The sequence below is a fragment of the Antechinus flavipes genome, chromosome 2 (assembly GCF_016432865.1).
Source record: "Antechinus flavipes isolate AdamAnt ecotype Samford, QLD, Australia chromosome 2, AdamAnt_v2, whole genome shotgun sequence".
Classification (NCBI taxonomy): Eukaryota; Metazoa; Chordata; class Mammalia; order Dasyuromorphia; family Dasyuridae; genus Antechinus; species Antechinus flavipes.
Window position 1 is genome coordinate 614,704,652 of NC_067399.1, and position 17,959 is coordinate 614,722,610.

At 38.7% G+C, this 17,959-nt stretch overlaps 1 protein-coding gene across 3 annotated transcripts in view; it reads right to left on the reverse strand.

Moving 5' to 3' along the window:
* The window catches only part of CRTAC1 (cartilage acidic protein 1), a 181,731-nt gene that overhangs the window by 129,887 nt on the left and 33,885 nt on the right, over positions 1–17,959 (reverse strand). For all 3 annotated transcript variants that reach the window (XM_051981823.1, XM_051981826.1, XM_051981825.1), the window contains exon 2: positions 17,578–17,783. In XM_051981823.1, the coding sequence (XP_051837783.1) occupies positions 17,578–17,783 (206 nt within the window). The remainder of the gene's footprint in view (positions 1–17,577; positions 17,784–17,959) is intronic.

The window sequence follows — 17,959 nt, forward strand, 5'->3', positions numbered from 1 at the left end:
AGTCAGGGGACAACAGTTCAAGCTCCAAAACTCATTTATATCTATGTAACTTAATCTTCATTTATCTTAGTTTCCTCATTTGTAAAATGAGGAGATTAGACTAGATGGCCTGTGAAGTCTCTTCCAAACCCAAATCTTAGAGCCTATGCTGCTCTTTCTCCTATTATGTCTTGAATTTCCCTCTGGGAATAACCCATTCTTTTAAGCAAGCACAATGGCAGTCAATCTTGTTCCTTGACGGTGGATTTGATTTCTGGAAACAACTCAGTCATTCAGAATGAAGAGTATTAAAGGCTAGCATACCGGGGAATACTGTTTTGGGTTAAAAATAAAGTACTAGTGTATGTAAATGAACTGATTTTCTTGTGTGACCCCACAACTGCCTTTGAAGGCAATTCCAAAAGAGATTTTTCCAAAACATTTTGGGCAATGGCAACTTTGGAATAAATGTATGGCCTCCCAAATGATCCCTCATTTGTAGGTAGAATATTTTATATGTTTGCTTTAAAAATAGATTTACCTACAAAATATTAAATTTGCCATGCTTACTTCAATATGGGGGGGGGGAGGAATCACCCAAAAGACATCATCTTCATCTAATAAGAGATTATCAAAGACACTCAGCTTATTAGTCATTCCACATTTTTCAGCCATCTCTGATCATCTCTTTGCTGACCCTTCATTTCCATCTCACCAGGCAGCTAGTAATATAAACACATAGATAAAAACCTACAAAGAGAGCTCAGTTCTTCATCAGTTTCTAACAAGTATAACAGGTGTTTTTCACATCTACTATAGGCCATGTCTGGCTGCCAAACTGAACACATACTTTGCTCTAGTCACTGTAGCTAAATCAAGCCAGGAATGAGAACAGCTCCTGGTCTATTGAGGAGTAGACTCAGTTTTACAGAGTATTCTCCACTCACAGAGATGTCCATCTCTCACAAAAAACAATCTCTAACTCACATGCAGAAATCAGCATTTTTTTTCCCCTTACATCCCTTCGTTCACAAGCCAGCCTATTCTCACTGAATCCTGATAGCCTCTTGTGCTAGAAAGCTCCAGTGTACCCATTCCATTTCCATACTAGCTGCAGATGTGCAGGGCTAAAACACACAGCTGCCTCCCCCTCTATCCTCTGCTGGCAACCTTTCTGAGCCAGCACACCAGAAAAAGGCTATAAAGGTCTGTCTCAGCCAATTAAATTTTTTTAATGGCGTCACTGAATATTCCCACTGCATCACTGCATGGGACTCAGGGTTGGAGTCTGTAAAGAAAGCCTTGGAAACACCCAGGAATGGTGGTCTAATCATTGTTATGAATAATGAGTTCTTATATACCAAGTATGACCCTTCAGGGGGTAGGAATGAATAACATTTACATTAATAGAGGACTTTATGGTTGCAAGATGCTTTACATTTTCATTTGAGTCTTATAACAATCCTCTGAGATTGCTATTATTATAAGTATGGGTACTACCTGCATTTGGACAGTCCAAACCCCATCTATACCTCATCCTATGTGATTCTTCCTTAGGACCATTATTTTTTTAGTCATCATTTTGAAGATGGCTAAAATGAAATTCAGAGAGGTTGGGCAATTTCTCAAGATCACACAGCAAGAAAGTGCTAGAGGTAAAGATCAAATTGAGGTCTTCTAACTCCAAGTATTATTTTTACTCCATTACATTCTTCTCAAAGGCAGATGAGAACTGACCATGAATAAATAATAACTAGGATGAAGAAGATATAGAAATAATCACCATGTTTTTCAAACCCCAAATTAGAATGTGGTCTGACAAAGATATCCTTTTTGAAGTATCTCACACATAGAGTATATTTTCTTTTTTAAAAATCAGTACTATCCCATTAGTTTTGGAGTCTGTGGTTATCTAGGGAAGACTATACCTTGATTGGACTTTTAGGGATATCTTTTGTCTTTTCCCCTCTTCCCATAGAACTATTCTTCAAATCTTTTTGCCTTCAGTGCACATTTGACTAGGCAAACTTTCTTAGAAATGTAGGCAAAATTTTATTTGCATCTTTACCTAGGAAAAACATGGCACCCCCATAGCTATTCCTAGTAGTTGAATTTGATATGTACCTGTGTCTGAAAAGCAGTATAGTGTGATGGTATATAGATGGCATAGGGATGAAAGTGCTGTCGTGAAATGAAGAAGATGAGTTCAAAATCTGTCTCAGTTATTCCAGCTGTGATCCTGCATAAGTTATTTAACCTTTCTCAGTTTTAGTTTCCTCATCTGTGAAAGAGGATAAGAATAGAACCTTGGATCTCACAGAGTTGCTGAGACATATGAGATAACATATGTAAAGTGCTTTGTAAACCCTAAGGAGCTATATAGATATTTCATGTTATTGTTATTTAGTAAGTACATTGAGCTAGGAACAGAGGACCTAGCTGTATGTCTTTGGGCAAATAAAGTTCTCTGAGTGCCAGGTAACTCATCAGCAAAACAGAATTGATCCCATTTGACCTACCATACTCAGGGATATTTGGGGGGAGTCCCAGATAATTATACTGTATTTGGTATCCTTAGGTAGACTTCATTCTTACATCAGCTACTTGCCCAATGTTATAAGATGAAAAAAAGAGACACTAGTTTACTGTTCTCTCTTTTTACCTCTTCCCATCAAAAAAAATAATTCAAACAAACTTTTATTAAATGGTTATGGGGCACAAGGCACTGGGGAGACGAGGATAAAAATGAAACAGTCATTATCTTCAAGAAACTTATGTTGAACATGGGACAAAATGGCTTCTAACTTGTGTTATTTTCGGAATTGTTGCATTTCCACCTGTCCTCCCCCACCTCTGTACATGCTCAGTTGTGATATGAACCATGATACCTTTTTCCCCCAAAAAAACAGTGAAGTCCTAATTATTCAGGTGCTAATTAGCTCCTGGATTACCTACACTCTTTGCTCCTCTTTTCTTGTCATATTTGCGATCTCTGAATTCCTTGTTATCACTTTCACTAGGGAAGGGCAGTGGTAGGAAGAAGTGGTGAATATAGCTGTAGGTTAGCAGCTCTGGTAAAAGGCTTGGTGTAAGGGCAGGTTGGAGCTATTGGTAAGATGGAGATTTTCTCTAATAAACTGTGAATTTCAATTATCTAGTTTCCCTCTAAATCTAATTAGCAGAATAATCAAGAATCTACTGTAACTAGCAAGGGTTAAAGAAAACCCAAAACCTTTTTTTTTTCTATGTAGGAGCAGCAGTCATCAAAAAAGAATACAGATTTTAAAAAGAAATTCTGTTGAATTTTTAGATGCAGCATATAGAAATGTTCAGCTTATAGCATTCCAGGCAAAAAAGCAGGTTAATATGTAGCCAGCACAGTGTTTTGCACATAGTTGTAACTGCTCAATAAATGCTTTTTGAAAATTGTACTCTGGTTCCATATTATGAACAATTATGGGAGGGAAAGAGAAAGACTTTGCATTTTCTTGTATTATTAGTTAAAATTCAAGTTAATACTAGACAGTAAATCTGGACAAGCAGTCAATATCCCTCTATTCTGAAGTGTTTTGCTCATCCACAATCGAGAAACAGACCTTTTGTTCACCAGGAAACAATGTGCCTGCTTTTATTTTTAAATTCAAAAGTTTACTTTTGAAATAAATGTTTCTTATATGATGGAATTTTAAAAGTGTGTACAGAAATAGACTTCAGGTTTTTGAAGTCTGATAGCTGACTTGTTATAAGATTATTATTATTAGATTGTGAGCTCCTTGAGCAGAGACTGTTTTTTTTTTTTTTGGCCTTTCTTTGTATCTCCAGTGATTAACATAGTGCCTGGCACATAGTAAGTGTTTAATAAATACTTATTGATTGACTGACTTATTGTTGCCTGAAAGTCCATTTGACATTCATATGGGATAGGTTGCCCCACTTTTATATGAATAATTTGGGCTACCTCATTATCTAAGGCTGAAGGTTACATCTGAAACCAGCATTTACTGAGACCTTTATTATCTTCAGCTCCTTTTGGAAATGAAGTTTCTTTATGACAAAACAGGTCATGTTAAAAAACAAACCAAGAATCAAACAAAATCTTTACAATTTGTGGAAGCTGGGTTGTCTGGGCGTGAAGAGAGGATATTCTAGTCAGCACTGGGTCAGTGGCTGTGGTGCTGTCCATTAGTAAAGTGCTGACAGGCCTTAAAAACCTGGCTAAGGGCCTTCTGGGATCATATAGCCTCAGCCCCTAGGAAGGTACTTCAAAGGTTAAGGACAACCTTAGGATAAGTAGACAAGGAACCATAGTGAAGAATCTTGGAAAACTAGATTCTAACTGTCCTGGATAGAGGAAAGAAAAATACAAGTCGTTTCAAACATTTATTAAGACAACAATACATTTTAATTCAAGGAAGAGAAAAGGACCTATTCTTAAAGAGCATAAGGTCACATAATATAGTGGTAATGGTGAATGTATTCTTTGTGTATGCATATTCAAATATATGTTAAAATATTATTAAATATGTAGAAACATTGGAATGGAAAGAACATGGGACTCTGAATAAAAAAGCCTATGTTTGATATTCTACCACTTACCATGTTATGACCTTGAATGAATCATTTAGTCTCAGCCTATTTCCTCATCTCGAAAATGGAACACTACAACTTGTCAGTCCCATGTGATAAGGAAAGTGTTCTATTAACTACAAAGCACTATAGAAATGTAAAAGACAATGATAATGGTTAATAATAAATTGAGAAAAAAGAAAAAAGAAGAAGAAAGTAATAAATTGGGAAGGTTTAAATAAAATATCATGAGAGATTTGAAAAGGGAGGAATAATTAGCAGAAGAGACTCAAGAAAGACTATGAGCTAAAGACAGTACCTAACTTAGGCTATTTACTCTTTTTCATCTCATTTCTTTTTTTTTTCTCCCTATAGTTTGATTTTCTAAGGAGGAATGTTGCTGACCTTCACAAGAGGTGTCACAGGAAACTTATGGTCAGATATTCACCAGAAAAATAAAAATACCAGGCATTATACAATTGGCCATTGGTACATTTTGAGGAATGTCACCTTAAACTCTTAGAACATAGATTGTGAGAATTTTGTAAGACCTTAGATAGCATCTTTCTCTACAAACTGTCTGCAAACCACAAATTACATTCAGCCTCTTCTTAATATTTATACATCTATCACCTTAGTTCAGGCCTCCATCATTTTTCACTTGGACTATTAAAATGTTCTCCTAATTGTTTTCTTACCAAAAGTCGTTCCAGACTCCAATCCACCCTATTTACAACTGGCAAAATGCTTTCTCTTACACATGTTTTTCACCATGTCACCCTTGACTCCATCCTAAATCCAGAGGTACTTATTACATATAGAATAAAATATAATGTCTTCCATTTGCTTTGCAAAGCTCTTTACAACGTGGCCCAGCCTACCTTTCCAGTTTCATCATCCATCAATTCCCATTTCTCACCCACAAAACATTCTACCTTCTATCTCTATGCCTTTGAGTTGTCCTTGTACTTAAAAAGTTCTTCTTCCTCTCTCCATCTCATAGAATCCCTTATTTTCTTTAAGATTCACCTGAAGCTCTATCTTTTCCATGATCCCTCCAATAGCAAGTACCCTTCCCATCCCTAAAATACCCTGCATCTATTTTAGCCTTTTTCCTCTATGTATTTAATATGTTTATTTCATCTTCTCCAAAAGAATGTTAAGTTCTTTGAGAGTAGAGACTGACTTTTTTTCGTCTTTAATCACCAAGGCTTAGTACCTAATAGGTGCTTAATAAAGTTTTGCTGATTGATCCATTGATTATCTAGTCCAACTCTCTCATTTTACAGATGAAGAAATTGAGATTCAGGGAAGTTAAGTGGTTTGCCCATGTCACAGGGCTAATTAGCCAAGTCTTCCTAGCTCCTAGATTAGAGCTTTTCCCTTCATATTCATTTCCTTCACATAATCTGAAGTACCGTGCAGGGGGTCAGAAGGAGTCCAGACCAGCCAAAAGGATTAGCCCAGAAATGTTAGCCAATCAACAAATGACTATTTAAGTCACATACAAAAGAAGAATGAGCAGAAGGCCTTGCACATAGTAGACACTTGGTAAATATTTGATTACTTGATGACCTCAACATTCAAAGTAGTGTCTAAGTTACATCCTTATTTTGTTAAGTACTTGAAGATATTTTTGTTCTAGACCCCCCTCCTTTTTTGATGTCCTGGAGTGAATTCTTATGCCTCCTATATCATTTCTTGCTCTAGTGGCAATAATTCTTGCAACAAAAATGTTTTGTTAGAGCACAAGCTTTGTTGGTAAAGTTGCTATTGTATTTCTTTGTTTTGAGGCCTTTTTATTTTTCCAAATCCAATCCAGGTTTTGTTCTACTTTGGTCTTGGTCAGGATAATAAATAGTTTTTCCACACACAGTGGAATAAATCCATCAGCAAAATAATGAGTTAAATGCTATTCACAGCCTTTATCAAATCTTCAAAGTCTCCTTTCTGAAAAGGATCACCTCAGCAGGGGGTGGGGAAGAGGAATTGTGGTCTGACCTGCAGTACTCTGGCTAAAATAGGATCAACTTCCCTTGTAGTGAGGGAAGAAATTTGGACTTGATCCAAGGGAAAGCTTCCCCCAAATCAAAACAGTTCAAAAGTGGCATAAGGTGATTTCAGGTGGTCATAGGCTCCCCCATCCCATCCCTATACAAGGTCAGAAAACAAAGGATAAATAACTATTGCTCATGCATGTTGCAGGAAGGATTCAGGGCTAGGAATGGGTTGGACAAGATAAGGGTAGAAAGCCTTTTTTTTCTGCCAAGGGCCTTTTGGATATTTACAGCATCATCAGGACCATACAAAATGATCAATTTAAAAACTCCAACAAAGGGAAGTTGTTGAACCTTGCTTTCAGCTCATCATCACCTGTGGTTGCCTTGGCAGGGCCAGATCAAATGATTCATGGATCTTATACACCCATGAGTTGGACATCCCCCACCCCTGGATTAGGTGGTCTTTGAAATCTCTTCCAACTGAAATTCTGTAATAAGATCCTGACTTTAATTCAGTAAATAATTATTATTGGAAATTCACCATCCCTTATAGATAAGAAGTTTTTAAAAATGTTTGGTGTCCTAAGTTATGGTAAGTAAACCTAATAGGCACCTCCAGTGGCTGGAATAGTCCAGACCAGCTCCTGATCCCATTGCAAAAGTTGAGAATGCTAAAGTGCATGATTTGCCTCATGTGCCAATAAAGGCAGGACATGCTGGATCTTGGAATGTCCTCACTTTTTCAGCTCCCAGATGGCTTTTCAGGGCATCATTCTCCACTTTTTGCTTACCTCTTGGAATAAGAGCAACTTGAGCTCAAAAAGATACTGAGGAGTGCTCTGCTTTTGATCATGAGGTTAGTGCTTATAAATCATGCTCCACCCCAATTCAATCTGTCCCTTATGTGGCTGCCATAGTGATTTTCCTAACATGCATGTCCAATCATGATACTGATCTCTCCAGCCCAACTTAGTCAATACACTCCAGTGGTTCCCTATTACCTTCAAAATTGAATATAAACCTCTCTGTTTGGCATTTAAAGCACGCCACAACCTGGCTTTGTTTCCATAGCATAGAACCTAGCACCTAGTAGGTATTTAATGTTTGGGGAATGAATGATATTTAGAGTTGATGGGTAAGGGAAACAGAATGTTGTTGGAGCTGTCATATGAATAGTTGAACCCTGTCAACTGCCCATGACCTTGGATGGAATTGTTCAAAGCTGGGGTCTCAAATCTTCAATGCTCCTCTGCCAAGAGGCAGCAGCAAATGGATTTGTTCCAAGGCAGGCAGCTTTATGCACAGACTTCTCTTTTCCCTTCCTTCTCATCCACATATTGCTGTCTCCACCCCTGCTCTTCGTGCCTGTGACACGGCGGCATTTTGGCAAGGTAACATTCTGCCATTTTTAAGCAGCCAGGAAGAAAAGCACTTTCTAAACATGAAATTCTCTCAAATCTTCAGGCGTGGCCACTAATTCCTTCATACATAATTTTTACCTAGCTGAGAACAGATTCAAGTAAACTAGGTTAGATACAGCAAAATCTTAACTAGGGACTCTTTACCAGGGGTCTATGGATCCCCAAAGAACCCAGAAAAGAATTTTAAGGGGAGTTCATGAACTTAGATCAGAAAAAAAATGACCTCTTTATTTTTACCACCTCTAACTGAAATTTAGCATTTCCTTCAATTTTGAGTAAAAAAAAAAACCGGAATCCAAAGACATTCTTTTGAGAAGGGATCCCATCAGAATGCCAAAGGTTAAGAACTCTTGAATCAAGTATTGTTTGTTTTTGTGACTCCCACCTTCCTACTCTTATTTCTGTCTCCATCATCCCCCGTCTTGCCCCCAGCTCCCTGACCCAAAGGTGAAATTGATCCAACATTTGCCATTATAAAACTGGTAAGTACTAAATCCTTCTGCACCCAGAAAACTGGTACGAGGTCAGAAGAAAACAATTTCATAGAACAGGGGTTCTTAACCTTATATTGGGTTATGGACCACTCTCTTTGGCAGTTTGGCCTATAGACCCCTTCTTAAAAGAATGTTTTAAAATGCTTAAAATATATAGGATTACAAAAGGAACCAATTATGTTGAAATATGGCTATCATTTTTTTTTAAGTCCACAGATTCCAGCATAAGAGCCTCTACCATAGAGAGATGATGAGGTTGGAGAGTATATCACTACAGAGCTAAAGCATCTCTGGTGGTAGAAGGAGGCTTGAGAAAGAAGAAAAAGAAATCTTTCTCTTTTCTCAAGCTTATTTTATTCCAGGAATGGCCCTCTGATGAACTCAGGCTGTTAAAGATTCCGGCTACATAGCCTACCCCCCCCCCAATCCCTTTACTCCCTTTCTACTGCAAAGCTACCAGATTCAAATTCTCTGCCCTTGTTCCCCAAAATGGAGTGATTATGCTGCCATCTCTTAGGCTGGCCATTTCAGTCTCTTACCCCACAGTTTCTATTGGTTCCATTCCTACCATTGGTATGAGAGGGATGTGTATAGTGGGGTAGATGTCTGGGTGGGTGTATAGGAGGGGCAGGAAGCAATGAATGGAGGAACTTGATCCAATCTTTTAAAAAAAGTTTGACAAATAGTCCCAACAGGGCATGTATTAAATCTGACTCTTATTCTCAATAGCCAAAATGGGTTACAACACCAACATCTAAGCAATGATAATATATTTCAGAGCAAAGAGTATGCAGGAGCATTGTACAAGGGAAAGAACTCTCTTTAGGCATAAGAAAACTAAACCAAGTCTTGGCTTTCGGTCATACTAGCTGTGCAACATCGAACAAGTCATCTGATATCTCTGGTTCTCAATTCCTTCTGCTGCGAAATGAGGTTCTCGATTAGAGTTGCTTAAACCCCATTCCCCCAAGGGTATGTAGATAGATTTCAAGGGATATGAATTTAGATGGGGAAAAAACCTAATATCTTTATTTTAACAAACCTTTGGTTTCCTTTATAATCCTGTTATTCTAAAGGCTTCACCAGACCACCAAAGGGGTCTATAACACACATTAAGAATAAGACTTCTTGGACTAGATAATCTCTCAAGGCTCTTCTGGTTGCAAAATTCTATAATATACTATTTGTGAATTGTATTTTTGCAGATGAAATTTTAAAGCAAGTCATTCTGGTCCAAGTTAACAAGGGCAAAAGTCAAAACCAGTTTAAATGTTGTAAGCCAGCTTTTAACATTATTAGCTTCTTCTGAAGGGGCAGAAATAATGTTTTCTTCTTTTAGATTAATTTATTCTAAATAGAAATCATTTGGGCATTGGAAAAAAGCAAGAAAAAACTCATCTTTCTTTTCTAATTCATGAATAAATAGAAAAAAATAGGTTAAAGACTGAGTTAGCTACACAAACGAATATTTTAAATTTCTGATGTCAATGTGAATGAAATTAACATCTTCTAAAAACACACATTTCTGACAAGGTTAAAAACCACCCCTTCTTTTGTTCAAACAATTATATATATCTCTGTGATGAGGTGGGGGGAGAAACCTTACAGTATATATAAATGATGCTCTATTTAAACAAAGAAGAGGCAGAGCTAGAGTGTAGTGAAAAGGGTCCCAGATTTGAAGCTGAAGGCCTTGCATTTGTATCCTGGTACAGCTATTTACTAGCTATGTGATACTGGGCAAGTAAGTCTCTTACCCTTCTGTGTCATCATTTCTTTATTTGGAAAACAAGGGGTTTGACCCAAGCAGGATATGTGGGATTCAGCTCCAATCAGCTAGCAAATGATTTTTAAATTTTCACTTTGATTTTGAGAATTTGAGAAACTACCAATTAGGACTTAATTCATTGTTTTGTTGATTGTCCAGACTTAAGAAAGTGATAGAAAAAATGTTAATGATATAGTTTAAACTTAAAAGCATATCCATTGCATATTTTGTTATTTTCCTTTTGTATAGCTTATTGTTAAATGCTTACCCTGGCCTATATTCCTTTCCTGGTCTTAATGTAGGAGAATTTCATGAAAATTTCTAATTTCTAATGGAGAAGATGTCCTTCCAGGGCAGTAGAGCAAAAATATTCTGCAAATATTCATAAATAGTCTGTGGAATTGCAGAGGGTTCACCTCACAAGAAACTGAGTGGCTGCTTCAAATCATATTTGACATATAAAACCAGGATCGATTTTCCAATGAGACTGTAAAATTAGACAGGAAGCATATCAAAAGAAGCTATTGTTTTCAGGCATAGCATTCCCCTTTAAAGGAAACCACTCCCTGAGCTGTGATGAAGATGTCATGAAACTTTATAAAGACTGTCCAGCCCAATCTTCATTTTACAGATAAGGAATTTGAGACCCCAAGAGGCTAAAGTGAGTTGCCCAATAGGTGCTAAAAAAGCATGAACTGGAGGTGTATGCCCCAAATTTGGAGAGAAGGAAACTAGTGATTTAAACATTGATTTAACCCTACAGCTAGTTTAAATTTAATTCAAGCATTTATTAACTTCCCAAGGTACTGGGGTACAGTGACAATCGTCATTGTCCTGCCCTCAAGAAACTTATATATTACATTGTTAATTTGACATGTGTTCCTATGACCTGTGCTCTTATTAATTAGCAGAAGATCATTTCAGACCTTTGGGAATAAAAAGAAAGGAACAGCTCCTATCAAGGACAAGAATGGCAAAACCAGATTTTTCTGATTGCTGAGATGAACCCCAGGATTGGGCACTTTTCCTAATGGGAGAAAGGGAAGCACCTGGCTTTCCAATTTACACACGGGGAGCTAGGAACAAAATCTCCAATGACCAGGAGGCATGTGTATCTCTCCAAAATATAAACCCCTGCTACCCCATGAAACACACGGCAGAGACAATATGCCAAGAGAAATTTTGCACCTGCAGGTGAACAGATATGCAGTCAGCATGCAGAGGCACTCACCCAGCAGAGGCTCTGGAAGCTGAGCCCAGACCATCCCCCCAGCTGATAGTGATGTAGACCCAAAGGGGGAAAAAAAAACCAGCACAAAAAAAGAGTGGTCAGTTTCTGTTCCTCCCTGAGTCAGACACACGCACACTCTCTCCATCACAATTAACAGGAGATTCTGAAACACAACAAACTCACCGGCAACATGCTCAAAATCAATGGCATCGATACCCAGAACTGAGATACCAAAAAAAAACCTATTTGAAGAGCAAACACTCAAAGCAGCAGCTTTCTGCATGCTGCAGAGAACAGATCACACAGCCTCCTAACAAAATCTACCACAAGGTCAATGGACCCAAGATAAGTTGAAATGCAGGTGCTTTCAAAAGGCCAAGTATCTTGCTTCCATTCTATGTATAAAACCTCCACTTCATCAAATAAAAGCTCAGCCATCAAACTGAGAAAGAACACAGAATTTAGAGCTAGAAAGGCTCTTACCAATGGACCTTATTCAAATCTTTCATTTTATGGATGAGAAAACTGAGGCCAAAAGAGGCTTAAAGATTTGTCTGAGATCACTGTAAAACCCAAACAGGGACTAGACCCAGGTCTTTTGACTCCACACTACCATGTTGTCTATAGACATCAGGCCTATGGAAAACCAAAGTAGAAACAAGTTATTAAGAAGAAAAGGAAGAAGAAGAGGAGGAAGAAGACAAGAAAGATGAGAAACAGAAGGAAAAGAAGAGGGAGAATTAGAAGGAGGAAGAGGAGAAAAAAGAAAAAAGGAGTAGAAGGAAATGGGAAAGGAGGAGAAGGAAAAGAAAAAGGTGGAGGATGAGGGAAAGAAAAGGAAGGAGAAGAAGAAGAAAAGGAAAAATGAGAAAGAGGAGGAGATGGGGGAAGGAGGAGGCAAAGAAGAAGACAAAGGAAAAAAGGAGAAAGAGGGGAAGGAGAAGAATGCAATGGAAAGGAGACAATTGAGATGGTGGCAAAGTCTGGGAATGTAATATCGATGATTTAGGTTATGTTTCCCTTTTCCTCCCCCCACTTCCTGAAAGCTAGGGTAACTCAACCTTGAAATAAATAGCAAGAACTTAGAATCTTTCCCTCCAAGTCCTGAGATAGGAGATGGTTTAGATGTGATTTTATTTTATTCCATTGGGTGGGCTAAATAATCTCATGAAGAGTCAGTGGATCTTAAAGTAGAAAGACACCTGAGATATCTAATCTAATCCTCATCTGATGAATGAACTTTGTCTTTTTAAGTGACCATCTGTCCTCTATAATTTTATATTCTAAGCATTTTTAAGTATCTAACTCTTGGTTATCTAACCTAAAGGAAGAGAAACAAATATTTTGATAACACTAAAAGTTATTTTTTGCTTTTGGAGTTCATTTTTATACTTAAATGAGCATGAATGTGTCTAATGTTCTGAGAATTTACCACACTTCAACCCAGATAATGAAGCCACAATGAAAACCTGACCCAAGAACTAGAAAGCTGCCCAGTTTTATCATCCTGAACAAAAATTAACTCCTTCCTTGCTTCCCCTTCCTTTCTGAAGAGACACAGCATCACCTCTCAGATGGATGCCTGACAACCTGAGTGCCTCTAAGATTTATCTGAATGGCTCATATAGTCATTTCTGGGGGAGAAAGGTGGGATGGAGGTTAAGTACTTTTTGTTGAAAGAATGTTTCAAGGAACTGAACCAAGACCAAGAGAAATGAAATTCTGTTTTACGTAAAACAGTCCCGAGATGACAATCAGAAAAAGAGGTGATAAACACACAAAATGGGACATCCAGTTTTGTTATAGATAATCTATAAAATAGATACCACATAACAACTTGCTTCTCTACTGTTTAGGATACAGAAAAACTATTTCTGAGCTCCCAAGGGAGAAAAAAATCTCCATTGAAAAGGAGACTTATCATCTTGACATCTTTTCCCTTAGAAAATCATCTACAAAACAGTTGATCAAACAAGGAAGGTGAACTGGTCATGGAGTTAAAGTGAGTGAGTTCAATTGCATAGTCCTAGACTGGTAACTAACTATATAATGTTAACAGATTGTTCAGATTCTTTGTAAAGGATTTTTTTTGGAGGATGTGGACCTTAATTGGATGGGATAAAGTAGTAAGGATGGATTACAATTTACATATTTGGACATGAATTGGGTGGGATAAAGTGGTAAGGATGGATTGCAGTCTGCATATTTGGGACATGAATTGGGTGGGATAAGGTAGTAAGAATGGATTGCAGTCTGCATCTTTGGGACATGAATTGGGTATAAGGTGGTGTGAATGGGTTGTAGTATGGGTTGTTGGAAGTACTTTGATGAAATTATAGAGCAATTAAAATATCAGAAGAGAAAAGGACAAAGATGAATCATTAGCATTTGGAAAGTAAAAAGAGGCAGTTTCAGTTTCTAAACTCATGACAAGAAATGGCTTCAAATTCAATTAATAAGAAACTGAGGTTAGTGTACTGGAAAAGGAATGGAAACTCAAAATGGAAAGCCCACAGATGCTCAGTTAGGAGTCCTGACTGCAGTGACCTCAGTAAACTTGTGTACCTTGCTATGGTGGTCAATCGACCATCTTTGAAACTTAAGAGATAGAAAGACTAAAAGGCCCTTAGCAAAATCCCTTCCCAGAGAAAGGGAGGACAGGAGAAGGTCTTTGGAAGAGGACCTCCGGGTTTGCTTTTTTAAAAATTCTTGTTCTTTGTACCTGAAAGACGAGTTGTGAGAGGTATAATATGGCCCGTGACTTTGCTATTTCAGTTTGCCTTTGAGGTAGCTGCCAAGGGGCTATAAATCAAAAGAGAAAAAAAGCAAGCAAGCAGCACCAGGCTGTCTTTGCTTCTTTCCTTGAAGCTTAGATAAAGTCTACTCAACTGTGCAAACCCCGGGCTCTCTCAATGGAATGCTGGGAGAGGGACTTTACTGGTCCCTGAAAACCGAACAGGAAAAATCTGAGATCAACTGAGTGGTCAGAACAGAAGGTCTAAGGAGCATTCCCCATGCAGCATGAGAGCTGGCTGTATGGCTGGGAGAGCAGCACAATTGCAGTCTGCAGTTAGAAAAACTTTTCTGGTAGAGGGAGGTCCCAAGAGCATGGCATATTGAACCATTTATTTACTGTTTTAAGAATAAATATTTTTTCTGAGCTTAGCACTTGTGCAATAAGACTAGCATTTTCATATACATAATAGGTGAGAGAGAGACACACACAGAGACAGAAAGAGAATATACAAAATAGCAAGTCTCTATGATGTATCACTTGTTTTTCTTTTAAGATAGTAATAGTTCTTAGAATTGTAAGGTTTGTATAATGTTGTGTATAATTGCAATATTATAATGTACAATCTAATTATAGAAAATATTATGACATATTATGTGTGATATAATAATATATTATCTAATTATCTAAATATGTAATCTAGTTCTCATAACAAGATAGTGCTAGTAAGATGTTATTCCCATTTTATGGACAAGGAAATTGAGGCTGAAAGGTCATATGACTTGTTCAGAAATACAATTAGTAATTATCTGAAGCAGGATTTGAACTTGACTGCAAGTTCAGTATATTCCATCTATTATATCACCCGCTTGCCTATATAACTTTCAAAACTGTTCTGTTCATCTGTGATTCTTTTTCTCCTTTCTGTTCTCGTCTATATATCAATTTCTTTTCAGTAACCTTTCCTTCCTTCCTCCCCTTTCTTCTCCCTCTCTTCCTTCTTCCTTCCCTTCCTTCCTGACTTCCCACCTCCTTCCTTCCCTTCTCTCTCTCTCTCTCTTTCTCTCTCTCTCTCTGTTTCTATCTCTCTGTCTCTCTACCTCTCTTTCTGACTCTCTGTCTGTCTCTGTATCTCTGCCTGTCTTTGTGTGTCTCTGTCTCCCCCCCCCCTTTTTTTTTTTTTTTTTGCTCTCCTATATTGTCATTCACTCTTCCTCTTCCGTGTTCCCAACCAGAATCATTTAAGGATCAGAAAGGACAGAGTCCCAGAGGCAGCAAGGACCTTGAGAACCTAGCTCTCACCTCTAGAGCTGTCTCCCCACCCTGTTCATTGACTCAGATACTTTCTTTGTCTCCTGTCTCAAACCCTTTGTCACAGGAGTCAAATCCATTCAATGAACATTTGTTAAATGACTCTTGTAATCAAAGTGCTGTGTGAACTGCTAAGCCACATGGGTAAAAAAAAAATAAAATCGACAAATAAAAAGTCCCTGTCATTGAGAAGCCAGTCCTCTACGGAGAGATACAACCTGGAAATAGATGAACAGATACAAGCTATATGGAGAAGAAAATGAGTGTAAATGACTGGGGAGATCACAAAAGGCTTCCTGGAGGAAGCGGCACCTAAAGTGAAGCTAAGGATTTTAAGAGGGAAGGAAGGAGTGTTTTCTGGTCTGAGGGACAATCTGTGCAAAGGCAGAAAGAGTTAAGTGACTTGCCCAGGCTCACACTGTCTGAAGTCAGATGATCCTAAACAAAGTCGCCTTGCCTGTGTCTACCTCAGTTTCCTTAAATGGGGAAATAAAATGGGGAGAAATTCTAGCATCTCCCTCCCAGCGTGGTTGTGAGGATCAAATGAGAAAATATTCGTAAAGTGCTTAACAAAGTGCCTGAAACCCAGTAGGCACTTAATAAATGCTTATCTCCTTCCTCTTCCATTCTCTGCAACTTCAAACCTCAGAGAGTTGTCTGAGGGAGCCAAAAAGGTTAAATGGCTTGCCCAGCAATCACAGCTGGGATGCTAACAAAACGTGAACAATAACTTGTCTGTAACTGTCCATTCTGGGCACCTCTCATCTATGTCCAACCGCATGCATACAACTTGCAGCAATGCTCAAACACAATCCCCCAAACTGGCATTCTTAGTGCCCTCTGCCCTCTTTTCTGTTACTCTGCCACCATTATTGCAGAAGCAAAAAGCCCCACACATATATATTTGCACATATATTTACAAACAAAAACACATATGCCAAGAGTACATCCATATATGTGAACACATAAGGGCAGCCCCTGTGCAGGGAAAGACCTGATTTACCCTTCTTCCCCATCCAGAATAAACAAAATAGTATGTTTCTCAGTGATGATCCTGGAGTCAGAAGGACTCTAATTCCTAAATTCAAATTCAGCCTCAAACACTCAGTAGCTGTGTGATGCTGGGAAAGTCATTTCTCCCTGTTTGCCTCAGTTTCCTCAGTTTCCTCAACTGTAAAATGAGCTGGAGAAGGAAATAGAAAATGATTCCAGAATCTTTGCTCAAAAAACCCCCCAATGAGGTCTCGAAGAGCCAGACACAAATGAAGTGATACAGCATTTGCTACCCATGTGATCTTGGGTCAATCACTTCACTTGTATCGGACTCAGCCTCTGTATCTGTAAAATGGAGTAAAATTAAATAATTTCTAAGCTTCCTTTCACAAACACAAATAGGCAAAGATTCTAGAGTGGTTTGGGCAAGTCCCTGAACCCCAGTTTTCCTCAGTTTCCTTATCTGTAAAATGATCTGGAGAAGGAAATGGCAAACCCTTCCAGAATCTTTGCCAATAAGGAAAATTAATTGCAATGCTGTATCATCTGATCGTTATTTGTAATATTCCTTTCTCTGTTTACAATCTCTTCTTCTCAGTTTTAGCTCACATAGAAAAACCATTTCCAGAGGCTGAGGAATGTGGTCAGGTCCCAGCCCGTCCTGGGGCATGTTCTGGGACTCTGTTTATCCCATAAACAAAAGCTAAACTAAGCTGGTTCTAGTTCCCAAGAGTTACCAAGAGCCAACCCTGTGATCTTTCTCCCTTTATTAGAATTTTGGGAGGAAATTTGAGAGGAAAAATAAAGTCAGAAAGGTTTTGCTTGCCCAGATTGCTGGAGGCTGCTAAAACTCATGATCAGGCTTCATTCCTCAGCTGACTTCCTCCCCTTGAGGATGAATCATGAGGAGGGACTGAGAACTCTTAGCCCACATCCTTATTAAATGTTCACCAAATAGGGTTGACTTTTTCTTATCAGGGGAGGGCCTAATGATGAGCTGGTAGCACTGGAGTTCCTAGTGTGGTACGAAGAGGCAAACAGAGGAGCTTCGGGAGGAGATGCAACAAGAATGGTACGTACCCCGCCACCACGATCTCAAAGTCCCCGTCATGGTCCACATCGGTGACGGCCACGCCGTAGTTGAGCTGGGTAGGGTTGCTGTCATAGTCGGGAGGCAGGACGGAGTTGGTGACTGCAGTGAACATGGGCTCGGCTCTCTGGGACCCCTCACTGGGAAGCGGGAACCAGCCCAGCAGCAGCAGCAGCAGCAGCATCCTCAGCAGCACCTGAAACCAAAGCCAAGGAGCTTCAGGAGGAGGCCATTGCTCTTGGGGAGGATGGGGACCCCGGCAGGCCAGAGTTCTCCCAGCTAAACAGGATGCGATTGAAACGCCTCCAGCCACTACCCAAGAAACTTGATTTCCATCCCGGACATTCAAATCAAAAGAAAATAGAAGATCAC